The sequence below is a fragment of the Tyto alba genome, unplaced genomic scaffold (assembly GCF_018691265.1).
Source record: "Tyto alba isolate M040663 unplaced genomic scaffold, T.alba_DEE_v4.0 Super-Scaffold_40, whole genome shotgun sequence".
In the NCBI taxonomy this organism is placed as follows: Eukaryota; Metazoa; Chordata; class Aves; order Strigiformes; family Tytonidae; genus Tyto; species Tyto alba.
The window spans coordinates 49752980-49767306 of NW_024881316.1; the positions used below are offsets into that span (position 1 = coordinate 49752980).

Here is a 14327-nt window from a genome sequence, read left to right on the forward strand (position 1 = left end):
AAGACGCAGGGATTGTTTATGACGCTAAAAACCACAGAGTCTTAGGGAGCCAACCAGTTCATTAATTCATATTGTTTCCTGCAAACCGGTTTTTCAACAGATGATTTAGAAAAAAAGTTAAAATATTTCAGTTTCGTCATCTGAAGCGATGCCTCATTTCACCCTTTATTGCCATTTTTTTTTTTTTTTTGTGCCAGGCACCTGCTCTGGCACTCGCAGCCGCCGGAGGGAAACGCTCCCTTCGGACCTGACAAAGAGAAACGCCTCATCCTGCTCCAGCGCCGGCGCCTCGAAGAGCTTCACCAGCTTTTTCTCATTTCCAACAAACTCCTTGCTTCTGCTCAAAGTGGCCACGGGATGCCCAAATTTCCAGGCAGCACCAGCTTTCTGCTGGGGGGGGGGGGGGATGCGCAGCATCGGGGTACGGCGCAGGAAGGGAGATGGGATGCTCGCACTGATTTTCCTCTTTCCCTGCCCCGTATCCAGGGATGCTCGGTTGGAAATGGATAACGTCAGCCGACGTAAGGAAAGCAGAGGACCCCCCCGGGCTCGCCCCCGCACCGCACGCCTCCGACATCTCCCTTTTGTTTTTCCGCTGCCAGCTCTCGTTCCTAAGGAGCATCCTATGCAAAATGGTGAGAAACCATGGAAACCACCCGTTAATATCAGCATCCTGGCAGGCAGGTCCCGGCCGGCCGGGCTGCGCCAGGCACCGAAGCCAACGCGGCCCCTCCAGACACCCTCCCCCTCCCCAGGGCATCACCTTGAAACCCGAAGTGCTCACCAGGATGGAGGAAAAAAGCCTTTTTTTGGCAGGATTGACACCAGGCCCAGCACGGGGTGGCCGCGGGTGGTTTTTATCTCCCCTCATCCCACCTCTGAGCATCCCCCCTCCACCTCCAACCACCACCCGCACGTCATCACCTGACTCCTGGAGCTGGCGATTTACAGAAAAGCCCTTCGGAGGGGTAAAGTCATGGGGAGAAGGATCAGAGGAGATGGGTTGTTACTCTCAAGGATGTCTCTGTTAACATTTTGGGGTTTTTTTTCTTGTAGAGGGGAAACACAGGCTTCTGCCTGTGTCCAGCCAAGCCGTGTGGGATTTTCCCATCCCCGAGGTGTGTGGGCAAAGGCCACCGTCCCCTGCTTTACCCACCGCAGGGACACTTGGAGCCTGGCAAGCTGCACACTTAGAAAACCCCCCCAGACGGTTTAATTTACTATTTAGAGCCCCCAGGCAAGGAGATACCTTCCCCGCTTTGATCCAAGATGGAAGGAGGCAGGGAAGGAGCCATATCAGAAGAGAAAAGTGTTTATTAGTGATAAAAAAAAAAAAAGAGGCAGTACATACATAAATTCTTTATAAAATCTTTTTTCCTTCTTTTTTTTTTTCCCCTCCTCTCTTAAGAAAGCTGAAAAAGCACCTGGAGGACCCCAAATGCAGGCAGAGGCGGTGGTGTGGCAGGAGCTGGTGGCCACTAGACAGGGACATCCTCGTGGATGCGGACCCGGAGGGGACAGATGCGGAGGGCCTCGGGCAGCGCGCCCGTCGGCGTGGCCCCCACGTAGAAGTAGGGGAAGACGGTGCCGCCGAAATTCTCGTGGAAGGTGTAGATGTGGGTCTTGCTGTCGGCGTTGTAGAAGGAGAGCTCCCCTTCGTCGCAGTCCAGCTCCACCCGGACCCGTCTCAGGTCACCCAGCGCCGCCTCCGAACGCGCCGTGTTGGACGCCCGGCACATCTCGCCATCCTTCCCGGGCAGGCGGTAGATATACCAGAAGCCGGAGCGAGCGTCGTGGTGGAAGGTCCAGTGGGTGCCACCGCGGGGCTGGGCCACCCCCACCCGCCAGTTTGTGATGCCACCCAGGTCAACCTCCCAGGTGTGGAAGCCGGTGGAGAAGCCGCAGGAGCCCAGGATGCAGGGGGCCGAGGTGAAGCGCTCGGGATTCTCCACCAGCAGCTTGTAGCTGCTGTTGGTGACGCTGGTGAGGTCCTCGGACACCGAGAGCCAGTTCGCCGCGGAGTTGGGGTCAAAGCTGAAAGGGACTGTGGTGGGGGCATGCGTGTTAGGAGGCCGGCTTGCTGCAGGGGGATGAGCTTATGGGGGGACCACAGACCTGCAGGTATCCATCCATCCATCCATCCACCCACCCATCCATCCTCCCATCCTTCCTTCCTCCCATCCACCCACCCATCCACCCACCCATCCATTCTCCCATCCTTCCTTCCTCCCATCCACCCATCCATCCTCCCATCCATCCATCCTTCCTTCCATCCATCCACCCACCCTCCCATCCATCCATCCTCCCATCCATCCTTCCTTCCTTCCTTTCATCCATCCTCCCACCCACCCATCCACCCACCCATCCACCCATCCTTCCATCCTTCCTTCCATCCTTCCTTCCATCCTTCCTTCCATCCTTCCTTCCATCCTTCCTTCCATCCTTCCTTCCATCCTTCCTTCCATCCTTCCTTCCATCCTTCCTTCCATCCTTCCTTCCATCCTTCCATCCACCCACCCACCCATCCATCCGTCCACCCATCCCTCCATCCATCCATCCACCCACCCACCACCCATCCATCCCATCCATCCTTTCCTAACCCAGCTCACCATGGAGAAATGCACCCATCAAGGCTTCCCTTTTGGGGTGCAAGTGCCCCAAAGCACCCTTTATGCTCTCCAACCCCCCTTCCCCAGGTCCATCAGCTGTGGCCATGGGGCTGCTCCATGCTCCTCTCCAGCACCCACCACCCCTGGGGCTGGCCCCACGCTTTCAGCTCCGGGACAACCACGTGTTGGGGAGGACCCAGCACCTCACCTATGGTGATGATGTCCAGCATCTTCTTCCACACGTTGTACTGCAGCGAGCCCAGGTACTTGGCAACATCGAGGAGCATCCCTGAGGACACGGCCTCCGGTTCCTCGGCCGTGCAGGCGATCCTGGAGCAGGGGCAGAGGATGGAGATGGGTCAGGGCTGCGATCAGGCTGGGTCTCCTGGCGCTCCGTGTTTTGGCAGCGGCTTCCCCACCAGCACCCCACATCTCCCAAACCTTGCTCTCACCCCAAGAGGGTGGTGAATCACCCCAGGAGGGTCCCAGCACCAAATCTCCCCCAACATCAGGGTTTTAACGCTTCTCCCACAACCTGCAATGCTGTTTTATTTCTGCATGTGCGCCCCCTCCACCCCATCCTGCCCAGAGGCACCCAGGGGTGCTGCCGGGCCTTGGGGACCCCTCCAGCACCTTCTTCTGTTGGAGCACCCAAACCTGGAGGGGACACGTAGGTAGGGGAACCTACTTGGGGCAGAGACCTCACTCTGCAGCCAGGCAGGAGACCCTGTTCAGCCCCAGGGAGGGGACACAGGGGCTCAGCCACTCTGTGTCACCGGGCAGGCGACGCGGCGGGGACTGGGACTTACCTGCGCTTGCGGTTCTTGTGGTTCTGAAAGAGAAGGAGACATCGGGCATCAGACCCCCCCTATTTGTAAAAGGGTCATGGGGGAGGCTTGCAAACACCCAAAGGAATGTCCAGCGCCCTGCTCGCAGCCCGGCAAGAGGCGGGAAGGTGCCACGGCGAGGGTGACACCCCGAAGGGCACGGGGCAGCACCTCCGCGGGGATTTACCATGAGGAAGGTGTAGTCATTCTCCTTGAGGTCCGCCCGGAGCTGGCAGGCTTCCCTGAGCAGGGCCTGGCTGTCCTCGGCCAGCTGCTTCATCTTGTCCGCGATGATGCCGTGCTTGCGCCGCGTCTCCTCCTGCACCTGGGCCAGCAGCGCCTTCTCCTCGTGCCGCAGGAACTCGTGCAGCTTCTCAAACTCCCTCTTGATCTGCTCCTCCAGCCGCGCTGCTTCCACCTGGCCCGTGTGGGGACGTCACCACCACCCTTTGGAACCCCCGACGCCCCTGGGCTCCCCTGTCCTTCCCCTAAATGCTTCTCCAGAACCTCTCCGACCAGCCCCAGCGCTCAGGGACGCGCTGGGCTCTCCACTGGCACCACGTTGCCCTCCCCAAATCAATATCCCTGCTGCCACAGCAGGCACGGCCCCATCACCCTGGTCCCCAATTCCCCACCCGAGTCCTTCCTCCCCCCCCCCCAGCATCTCTCTCCTCGCTCAGGGGTGGAGGAGCCCGGGATGGGCGCAGCGCTCCACCCCAGGGCGTTCCTGCCCAAAGGCGCGTGCACACGCGCGTGCACCCGCCTGCGTCAGGATCAAGCCCTTCGCCTCCCTGCCAGGAGGGACCCACGCACCTGATTGTGCTTGGAGATGGACTCGTAGGAGCGATGCACGGCCCCGAAATCCTTCACTTTATCCCGCAGGGTGGTCTCCATGTTCTTCAGCTTGGCCTGCGGGAAGGAGACGCCTTCAGGACCCTCGCAAGCCTACGCCCAGGGGTGTCAATGCGGAAAAACAAGAGCCCCAAAACCCAGTAGGACGAGGTTAAGCAGGATCCTTGCTCAATCCACCCTTTCCCCTCCTGCAGCCGAGGTCTGCCAGCGCTGCACCGGGTCCGCTTGGCGCAGAGCCGTGCAAACACGCCGCCCCTGAGCAGCGAGGCAGAGGACCTTTGCTCCTTGGCGAATCCTCCCCCCCCCCCCCCCCCCCCGCTGTTTTTAAGCCCTTTTACTGACGCGCCGTCAAGTCCCTGCCTGTCCCGGTGCTGCAGGCAGGCTCTGCCCCGCTCCCGGGGAGGCTCGGCATCGCAGGCAGCCTGCCAAGCCTTGCAAAACAGCAGCCTCAAAGCAGCCCCGCGACATTTCAAATCTGGCTCGTCCTCTGTGGGCTGAGTCAGGGCGGCAGCGGCTGCTTTTCCGACTGGGAAATACGACGGGTCCTGGCATGATGCCTGGCTGCCGCCAGAACCCATCTCCTCCTCCTCCTCCTCCTCCTCCTCCCCATGCAGCCACGGCCGAGTCTGCCCCCGCAGTGGGATGTCTCCCCACCCCGCATCCCTCCCCGGCTGGGGGAATTGTGCAATCTCCCATCCCAAATCCTCTCCCAACCCTCAGGCGCTGCCGCAATAACCAGCTCCTGCAATAACCAGCGTGGCCGGATCCAGCCCAGCCCCGTGGAGGATTGAACAGAGCCGAGGAAACGCGGGGACTCGGCCACTCTCCGAACCCCTGGGAGCATCACCCTGCTCCCTTTTCCCGCAGGGCAAGTGGCTGTGCCCCGGGGGACGGGGTGGCACCAGGTAATTATTAGGCAGGGGCACTCCCCGTGGGGACCCACCCTGGCAACGTGGCGGCTTCATTTTTCATCCCGGCAGGTACAACCGCGCCGTCCACGAGCCAAAACCATGCGGTGGCAAGTTTGGGCCAGGGCGTCGCGCGGGCTGCACCCCCTCCAGATATCGGGGTGCCTCTCCACCACCCCATCAGGGTCCCCCCCCCCCCCACCTTCCTTTCCCGGAGCATCCCCTCACCCTGAAATCCGCCGCCGCCTCCTGTACCAACCGCATCTTGTGCCCTTCGTGCTGCTTGGAGCTCTGGCAGACGAAGCAAGCCATCTCCTTATCGTCCAGGCAGAAAAGTTTGGCTTCTTCGTGATGCAGGGGACAGAAGGCGGCCACCCGGCCCCGCCGCTGCCCTTCCTCCTTGAGGATCATCTCCACCAGGTTGTTGAGCGTGTGGTTGACGCGAAGGTCGTCGAACGAGGAGGCCTCTTTGCAGACGGGGCACACGTGATGCCGATGCTCCCAGGAGCGGCTCACGCAGCCCTTGCAAAAGTTATGGCCGCAGCAAAGCGTCACGGCTTCCCGGAAAGGCTCGTAGCAGATGGGGCACAGGAGTTCCTCCTTGAAGTTGGCCGTGGAGGATGAGGACGAGGCCGCCGAGCTGCCGGTGGAGGGGCTGGCTCCCTTCTCCATGGCGCTGGGGAGAGAGGGGATGGAGGGAGGGATGGAGAGAGGACGGAGCGGGGTTTCGCGGGAACCCCAGCTGGAAAAACATCCCCCGTCCTGATGCAATCGGTTTCCTGCTGGTGAGTCACCCCGCAGCTCCCTCCCCGGGCCGGCTCCCGCCTGAGTGACACAGCCCCGGGCCACTGCTAGCCAAGGGCGGGCAGGCTCCGGCCACCGGGCCGGCATGCGGCCGGGGGGGGGGGGGGAGGGGGGGGTTGGGGAAGGGGCCGGGGGCGGCCGGACCCTGCGTGGGGGCTTGATCCGGTTGCCCACACCCGCAGCCTCGGGGCGGCCCCCGGACCCGGAGCCCCATTCCCGCGGTTCTCTCCCGGGGCTCGGTACTTCCAACCACGGTGCTGCTTTTGTGCCCGAACCGGGAATTCCCCCACCCATGGCGGGGGGTCTCCCTCGGTGCCCGGACCGGGACCCCCACCCCCGGGACTCGGTACTTCCAACCTCGGTGCTTCTTCTGTGCCCTGACCGGGATCCCCCAACCCCGGGGCTCTTCCCCGGACAGCCCCGGTGCCCGGCCCCGGCCCCCCACCCCTGGGGCTCTCCCCCGGCCCCCAACCCCCGGGGCTCTCCCTCGGTGCCCGGACCGGGACCCCCACCCCCAGGGCTCTCAACCGGACAGCCTCTGTGCCCGGCCCCGGCCCCCCACCCCTGGGGCTCTCCCCCGGCCCCGGCCCCCCACCCCTGGGGCTCTCCCCCGGCCCCCAACCCCCGGGGCTCTCCCTCGGTGCCCGGACCGGGACCCCCACCCCCGAGAGTCTCCCCCGGCCCCGGGGCAGCCCCGGTACCCGGTACTTCCAACCTCAGCGTTGCTCAAGTGCTCTGACCGGGACCCCCACCCCCGGGGACTCTCCCCTAGACTCGGCCCCGACCCCCCCCCCCCCCAAACCCCCGGTTCCCCGGTGGTGCCCGTGCATTAGCGGGGTGCTCAGCGCCGTGCACCCGTGTTTCCGGGGGGGACCGACCGGGACGATGTTGGGGGGGGGGGGGGTGGAGGGGTGTCCTACCTTGCCGAGGGCGAGCGGTTACGCTTCCAGCGGCCCCTCCGCCGCGACGAGCGGTGAGAGACCCGGGTGGGTGCCTGCAGCATCCCGGGGCCCGGGGCTCGGCCGGTGCTGGCGGCGGCGAGGGCGCCCGGAGGGGCGGGGCGGGGCGGGGCGGGGGCCGGGCTGCAGCCGCCCGGGGGGGGGGGGGCCCTCGGCCGGGCACGGCCCCGCGACCCCACCGGCCCCGCTCCGGAGGGTTCCCCCCAGGAATTCAGCCCTCTTGTTGCTGCTGGGGGGGGGGGGGGGGGGGTGGTGGGTTCTTGAACACCCTCCCTTTTGTCCCGTGGGGGGTGAGGGGTGGGGGGGTGGGGTTAGGGCCCTCCTGACCACCCCTCCCCGTGGGGCTGGGATCACTGACCTTCCTCGCTCGCCTCTCTCTGCGATTGCAGGAGCGGGAGGATGCTCCGACGGGGAACGGCATTCCCGACCATACCCTGACTCCGGGAGCTGGCGCCTCGGTGGTCCCAGGGGCCCGGCCGAGCAAGCCCCGAAGTGCCAAGTGATGTTTGCCGCTCCCCTGGCCCGGGCAGCGTGCCTGTTCCTGCCTTCCCTGCCCCAAAACCCTTTCCCTGCCTTCCACCTTCTCAATCTCGGCCTTTTCATTTGCATTTGTGCCCTGTGGATCCCGCTGTACCCCTGGGGTACAGCGAGCAAGCTGTCCCACGGTATCACGGGACCTTAAAGCTGATGGCAACCAGGAATAAAAAGAAAACTTATTCAAGGGCATAGTTACCCAGTGAGTAAAAAACAACAGTGTTGGTTTGTTTGGTTTTGGGTTTTTTTTTTTGTGTCTTTGTTTTTTTTTTTTTTCCTCTGGTATCAGAAACTGTTCGTGGGCATTAGGCAGGGGAGTCAAGGCTAAAGATAAAGCTGGCCAGGAAGCGGAGACTGGGAATGAGATATAAATGGTGTGAACCAGAGGGGAGGAAGGGAATTGTGGATGTGATGCAGCCCTCCTGGAGATAACTGCCTGGCAGCACCGCCTTGGGCTGACGGAGCCGTGGAAATGCAGAATTTAGGTACGGATGGTAGCAACACCAGGACTGCTGAGAGAAAAGTAGTTGGGAGAAAAGGTGGTGGGGCAGCAAAAGGAAAAGTGAGGAATAAGGTATAAAGAAAGGTGGGGTTTCTCCCGAAGCCTAGGGGCGGTGGGGATGCTGGCCTGTGGGAGGTGGAGGTTCTGAGGAAGGAAGGGAGGACGCAGACTGCACGGCTCGGTGGTGTGAGTGGGGAAATGCTTCCCCACAGTGCTGTGAGTCCCCTGGATCGGGAGGTGCTTGGCTGCGGCTCCCCAATATCTTCAGAGGTGAGAGGGGGTGCTCCTCGCAGGCCACAGGCGCTCACAGCCTAAGTTTGGGAAGGGTTTATTAATCCCTGCCGGGAAGCCCTGGCTCCAGACACAGTTTTAGCTCGGGGCAGGGAAAAGCCTTGAGCTGGCCACGGGCACTCACTGCGCTTTCCCGGGGCAGGAGAAATTCAGGGGCAACCACTGCGTGGGAGGGGAGAGCAGCTTGCTGTTCGCCTGTGGGGAGAAGCACCCCGAGCCTGACACCGATGGGCTCGGGGCAGCGGGTCCTGTGTCTGGGATCGCTGCATGGGGTACACAGAGGGGTAAGGCGGGGGGGGGGGGGGTGTCCCCAAGCTGCAGGGGAGGGGGATGCCGCGCTCACCCCGGCGCTGAGGTACTCCCCCAGCAGCAGGCACAGCTCCGAGGTCTGCCGCTGCAGGATAGCTGCTTCGGCGAGCAGGCTGGCCCTCCGCGTGAGGATCTTGCTGGGGAAGGAGGGCGGAGGGTTTGACGGGGCCAGTCAGCATCGGCCCCGCTGCGGGTCCCCCAGCCACCCCCCACCAGCCCGCCCCGTCCCCAACAGCGCTGCCGGGCACTCACTAATATTCCTCCAGTGCCACCACCAACGCGTCCCACAGCTTCAACGTCGGCTCGGGGATAACGCGTGCCAGGGCTTCCCAGTATTCCCCGTCCTTAGAGCTGTCCCGTACCGGTAGCACCTCCTTTGTTGATCCTTCCTTCTCCCTGGGGGACAGAGAAAGCCCTGAGGCTCAGCTCTTCACGGGTGAGGAACAGCCCTGTACCCCTCAGCTGCACTGAGCACCATCGCCATCGTCACACCAATGAGCACGACCCCACAGCTGGTACCTGCCCGCCCCATGGCTTTGCTTTGGCTGCTGGTGATCTCCTGCCCGGTTGTCCCCAGCTCTCTCAGGCACTGTCTGTACCCCCATTGCCCTGGCGGGACCCTCCTCGCTCCTCTAATCTTGTAGGGCAGGCAGGAGAAGCTCTCGCACCAGCCAGGGCAATGCAGTCACCCCCAACCCTGCCTGCACACCCCCACAGCCCCCTCCGTGCCCCAATCTGGCTCCCTCCCAGTGACAACAGCCCCACTCTGCCCCTAAATCCTACCTCAGCTTGTCAAAGTCCCTCACAAATGCTTTCAGGATCTTTAGGACATCATCAGCGTGGATGGACACAGCTGGAAGGGAGCCCGGAGAGCTCCAAGGGGATTTGAGCTTGTCCCTCTGGGCACCAGATCCACCGTCCTCTCTGTCCTCAGCTGGATCTGTGACGTCTTCTCCCCCTGGGATGCCCTGGATCTGGAGGGAAGGCCAACAACACTGTGCCTTCTACCACCTCCTCCTCCCCAAGAGCCACCTTTCCCAGGGAGCTTCCAGCTGCCCGCAGCGTTGTCCCTCAGCAAATTTAGGGAGCTGAGGCAAAAATTCATTTGCAAGAGGCTCTGTTCAGCCACGGCAGAAAATTACAACCCCACAGCCCAGGCATGTTCACGTCCCGTGTGCGGGCACAGCGAAACATTCCAGGGTCAACCCACTGGTTCCCCTCTCTGCTGGGGGTTCGGATGTTCTGCTTCCCCTTCCCTGGAGCCCAGGCTCGGCTGGGCTTTCCCCACTGCTGTCCCACCTGGCTGACAGCCACCTCCTGGGCTTTGTACTTGAGGAAAAAATCCATCAGATGGTACAGGTCATCCTCACTGTCGATCTCGAAGGCCTGGGGGAGCAGAGGAACTGGGTCAGCGTCCCTCAGAGACGTCACGGGAGGGGGAGTGGGACAAAGAGCATTTCCCAGGCGCAAAGGGTGCCACGCAAGGCAGGAGAGGGTGGTAAGAAGTGGTTAGCGTGGGACAGCCGGGGGTATCTGTGGATGGGACAGTCTGAGAACAGACTGCAGGGGCCCTGCGGATGTTGTTTCATTCATCAGCAGGACAGCCTTGAGCTGAGGAGCATCTGGCCCCAGCGCTTCAAACCCTCGCAAGTGCTCCCTCTCCCCTTGCTGCCCCAGTTCCCCCAGCAGCCCAGCTGGACCTCCCTGGGCCTCCCCAGTCCTACACCACACAGACACGGGGCAGAGGGCTTTCCCCCGTGACCACCAGCCTTCCCCACGGCCCCTGATGGGCCAAGCCACGACTCACCGCAAAGATGGAGTCGAGCTTCATGAGGATGCGCTCGTGCCTCCCCAGCGAGTCCAAGGGCCTCAGCAGCTTGTTCTCAACGAGGAAACCCTTAGGAGACACACCGAGAAGAAGGTGCAGAGAAATAGCAGCTCTGTCCCTGCCCAGAAGCCAGCTCATGCCGTGCCACGGCTGTGCCAGCACGCGACAGAGGCCGAGCAGGGAGGGTGGGCAGAGGCTGGGCAGCGTGAGGCTGGCAGGGCCAGGAGGCTCCAGAGCAGCCACCCAGCAGCCAGGGAAGATAAGAGCCATCAGCACGGTGATGCCAAAAGGATCTCTTGCTGTCTGTCCTCAGACATAGGGAACAGCCTGGAGCATCAGATGGCTTGCCTGTGCTTATTCTGGCCTGGGGAGCTTCGGATTTGGGCAATGGGGTTGTGCCTGCCGATATCTTTTATTAGCATCATATATGTGCCACAGACAGTGGGAAGACCTGGAGATCCTCTCCCGGCCCCTGGGGCAGCTCTCTGACAACAGGCTGCTTGGCATAGCAAGGCAGTGCCATGCAGAAGCCTTCACCCCAAGACGTGGAGCTCGGAAGAGATCCACTACAAGCTGGGGCAACCAGGGGACAGCACGCCTGCTCCCTGACCAAGGCATGTGCTACATCATCACATACCAACTCATCGCTCATGAGCTCCAGGATCCTCTTGGCAGTCTTCTTGGAGATATTTCGCAGAGGTGTGACTCTATTCTTAACCTTCACTGTGTTTTCTTTTCCTCCTTCTCCATTTCCCACTTCTTTCTCCTCCTTCTCTCTCCCTTCCTCCTCCTGTTCTCCAGAGCTGCTCTCTGAAACACGGAGAAAAAACGGTGAGAAAAAGCCTTTGTGGAGTGACTGTGATCCCCAGGCTGTGCTTCCCAGTCACATCGCTGCAGGAGTCATCAGGCAAATCACAGTTGTTCCCCGTGACCTTGAAAGCACCCCCAAAGATCCTGGGACGCGAGCTGGCTCACGGTCAACTTGTCTGGAACTGGGAGCACTGGGCAAAGTACGGTGCAAAGATCCCCAGGCTGGCTTGGCCTGAGCCAGCTCAGGGCTGGGGACAGTGTGACAAGGCTGAGCTCGCCGTGTCACCACCCCTGTCAGATCCCACCTTGCAATGGCAAGGAACGGAGTGACAGTAGGGGCTGTCATGGAGGAAGGTGAGGGTCTCAAGGTGACAAGGGCACTGTGTATCCTACCTGTCAGGACCTCCGCAGCCAGCTTGGTCGCCATCCTCTTCACACTGGAATGCCCGAGGGGGCCGACGTTGTTCAGGAACCAGTAATGAGGCTCTTCCCAGGGCAGCCCCAGTTGCTGGGTGTGAATGATTCGATCTGCATCGAGGGCTTTCCGCATCAGGCCTTTGGCTTCCTCCTCCTTCATAAGCCAGACCTCCGTGAACTTCTCAGCGTCGCTGACAGCAAAGTGCCTGTGCAGGAGGGAGATGGCCCATGGAGGGAGGCTCTGTGCCCCAAAACGACGAGTCAGCTCCCCCTGCACCTCACTCAGGTGCTCCGAGGCCTCATCACGGGTGGATGCCCGCACACAGCCCACCTCATCCTCCTCTTCACCTCCTTGCACTGCCCCATGATGCGCTTGCAGTCGTCTGCCAGGCTCTGGTTCTCCTCTCTGAACTGCTTCTCTTGGTTGGCCAGTTTTGTTCGCAGGTTATTGAGCAAACTGTGGAGCCTGGGGAGGGAGAGCAAAGCTGGGCATCCCCAGAGAGGCAACTTTGGGCATCCCCAGCTTGTATGAAGGCTTTGGGACTCGGGGCTGCTTATCTACTAGGGGATAACCTGACTGGCCCTGATGCAGCTGGCACAGGGTGGCCATGACCAGCCCGTTCAGAGTGCCCTGGGGATGGCCCTGCCCTGGGCTAACTCCTGCCCCTGCCCGGGGATGGGCTGGGACAGAGCTCATCTGCTTGTGCTCCACAAAAAATGACATAAGGGAGGTGATGACAGAGCCCACCTTCCAGGGATGGTTTTTTTACCGGTTGAGCTTCCTCTTCTGCTGGGATCTGATGATGGTGTTCTCCTCGTCCTGCTTCTTAAGCACCTGAAGGTTGTACTCCAGCTTCTCCTGGGTCAGCTGATAGACGGCTTTCATCTGCTGGAGCTGCTTCTCCAGGTTCTGGCATTTCAAAAACCACAAAAACAAGCCGTGTCATGAGCAAAGGCCACACTGAAGGTTGGATCCTACTCGTCCTGCATCTCCAAACCCCACCTTCCCATGCATATTTTCCCAGCTAATCCCTGGCCACATGGCATCACTCATGGGTGAGTGATGGAGATGCTGGTTGTCCGTAAGTACATGCTACAAGGCCAGGTCTGGGGAAGGGAGAAAGGACTGAATTTGGATGCAACTTTCACTCGGTGGGGCACTAATGTGGGCCTCTCTCTTCAGCCTAGCTGCTGATTTTCACATCAGTTTTAGGAACTGCATGTCTCCGAATCAACTGAGAGGCTCAGACGTTATCTGGCGAGCTGAAGGAAGGGACACACAGGAGGACTGACCGCACAAACTCTCTTAAGGAAACCAGAAAAAAATAAAGTAACTGAAGCATTTGTGACGGCAGCATCTCGCTGCGTAGCCTGGGGGACAGGAGAGAGGCATTGAGTTCTCCCCTTTGCTCCACAGCTGCAACGGGGGAGACACCTGCAATGGAGACATCTCTCTCAGCTTCCCAGCACCCCGTTTGCTCGGCAGCTGATGGAAAGGAAGAGCTGCTTCCCAGTCTCCTGGGGCTGGGAGGCATCACACACGATCGCTGCTCTCTGCCAGCCCTGCAGCTCATTTGGAAGCGAGCTCAGGGGAACACAGCGGCATGGAAACTCCGGGAGAAGGCAGCGTGACTGCGTGGATGGGTGAGAGGCGGTGTCTGGGCCTGGTGTGCTTTAATTCATTAGTATAAGTGTTTTCCATGTGCAGGAGGAGGCAGAAAGTTGATACTGAAAAAAATCTCACAATAGAGTGCTTTACTAGGGAGGCCTATAAAGACTTCTTCCATGATAGGAATTAAGCTGCCACATGGCCCTCAGTTACAGCATCAGCTCCAGGCTTGCTTGTGCACAGCAATTTGCACAACAGAGAGACCCAGCGGGGTCTCCATCAGGGGCTGAGGCTTGCTCTCATCCCAAGGGGATCTCTTGGGGCAGGTAAAGAGTCCTGAGCTGAAGGCCAGAAGCAGGGAAGCCACTGGTATCCAACTTATCTGGCTCAGAGCCCTCCTGGGTGGCCGTACGTACAACAGGGAGTGTACAAACAACCTGGGAAGACACCCAGGAGCAGTCCCACCTGGCTAGGGTCAAAGCTTGACTGAAGAAAAGATGGAGGTAAATCCCAGCAGGGCCAAGGGACCTTCTCTTTACACAGATGGAGGAAAGCCATGGCCCAAACCCCGTATTTAAAATGCTGATTCCTGTCTGTTGAAACTGGGGAGTATTCAGTAACCCCCAAACCACAGACTTCATCTTTAGGTCTTGGCTAAGCTCCTGTTTCAGAGAGACATCACAATGATATCACAGGTTAATCAGGAAAATAGTTGTTTCCTTCTTTTTTCTTACTCTCCCTGAACTGGAAGGGTGAGGTCTGTGCTGTGCAGAGTTACACAACTGCAGGGCTAAAGGGAAGCAGGAGGACATCTACTTCATCCCTCTGCCCCACAGAAGGAACACCTTCACTGAATCAGCCCCAGCAGAAGTTGTTTTAAGTTGTTCTTAAAACCCTGCATCAAAGAGCAGTATACCAAGGGCACAGTCATTCTAGCTAACCACCAAGCAAGTCCTTGCCATTTCTACGCTTTCCTAGCTTGAAATTTCAACCCTAAATCTGAATGCAAATTTGAATCTTCCCTACTAAAACTCAATGCCATGATTTTTTCTTGTATCTACAGTGGAC

General features: G+C 60.2%; 2 protein-coding genes and 1 long non-coding RNA gene across 13 annotated transcripts in view; 1 reads left to right on the top strand and 2 right to left on the bottom strand.

Moving 5' to 3' along the window:
* Positions 1-1296: 1296 nt before the first annotated feature.
* TRIM35 (tripartite motif containing 35) lies at positions 1297-7354 on the bottom strand. 3 transcript variants are annotated; one of them, XM_042803040.1, is made up of 7 exons: positions 6921-7354; positions 5425-5872; positions 4250-4381; positions 3624-3854; positions 3419-3441; positions 2818-2939; positions 1297-2044 (listed from the first exon to the last, which is right to left on the bottom strand). In XM_042803040.1, the coding sequence occupies exons 1-7, from the start codon at positions 7001-7003 to the stop codon at positions 1479-1481; spliced, it is 1605 nt and encodes a 534-aa protein (XP_042658974.1). In that variant the 5' UTR covers positions 7004-7354; the 3' UTR covers positions 1297-1478. The 3 variants fall into 3 exon arrangements, with proteins under 3 accessions (XP_042658974.1, XP_042658972.1, XP_042658973.1); XM_042803038.1 differs by lacking the exon at positions 6921-7354 and having other exon boundaries at positions 5425-6096; XM_042803039.1 differs by lacking the exon at positions 6921-7354 and having other exon boundaries at positions 4250-4345; positions 5425-6094.
* Positions 4391-7721, top strand: LOC116964707. The gene is made up of 2 exons (XR_004408902.2): positions 4391-5193; positions 7349-7721. It is a non-coding gene; the product is annotated as an uncharacterized LOC116964707 (long non-coding RNA).
* Positions 7720-14327, bottom strand: part of DRC1 (dynein regulatory complex subunit 1) — a 30026-nt gene continuing 23418 nt past the window's right edge. For 4 of the 9 annotated variants that reach the window (XM_042803019.1, XM_042803024.1, XM_042803018.1 and 1 more), the window contains 10 exons: positions 12421-12560; positions 11982-12116; positions 11627-11856; positions 11061-11233; positions 10403-10492; positions 9895-9981; positions 9379-9569; positions 8848-8991; positions 8411-8549; positions 7720-8306 (listed from right to left, as the gene is read on the bottom strand). In XM_042803019.1, coding sequence (XP_042658953.1) covers positions 7818-8306; positions 8411-8549; positions 8848-8991; positions 9379-9569; positions 9895-9981; positions 10403-10492; positions 11061-11233; positions 11627-11856; positions 11982-12116; positions 12421-12560 — 1818 coding nt within the window. In that variant the 3' untranslated portion in view covers positions 7720-7817. The other 5 variants (XM_042803025.1, XM_042803023.1, XM_042803026.1 and 2 more) reach the window with 5 other exon arrangements.

What these genes read in the sequence shown, in the direction of transcription:
- TRIM35 (XM_042803038.1), bottom strand. Translation starts at nt 6,087, where the DNA reads ATGCCGGCCCGGTGGCCGGAGCCTGCCCGCCCTTGGCTAGCAGTGGCC. An exon ending in AGGCGGCGGCGGATTTCAGG is followed by an intron (nt 4,382 to 5,424) that starts GTGAGGGGATGC and finishes CCCTGGGCGTAG; the next exon opens with GCTTGCGAGGGTCCTGAAGG. An exon ending in CACAAGAACCGCAAGCGCAG is followed by an intron (nt 2,940 to 3,418) that starts GTAAGTCCCAGT and finishes CCCCTGCTCCAG; the next exon opens with GATCGCCTGCACGGCCGAGG.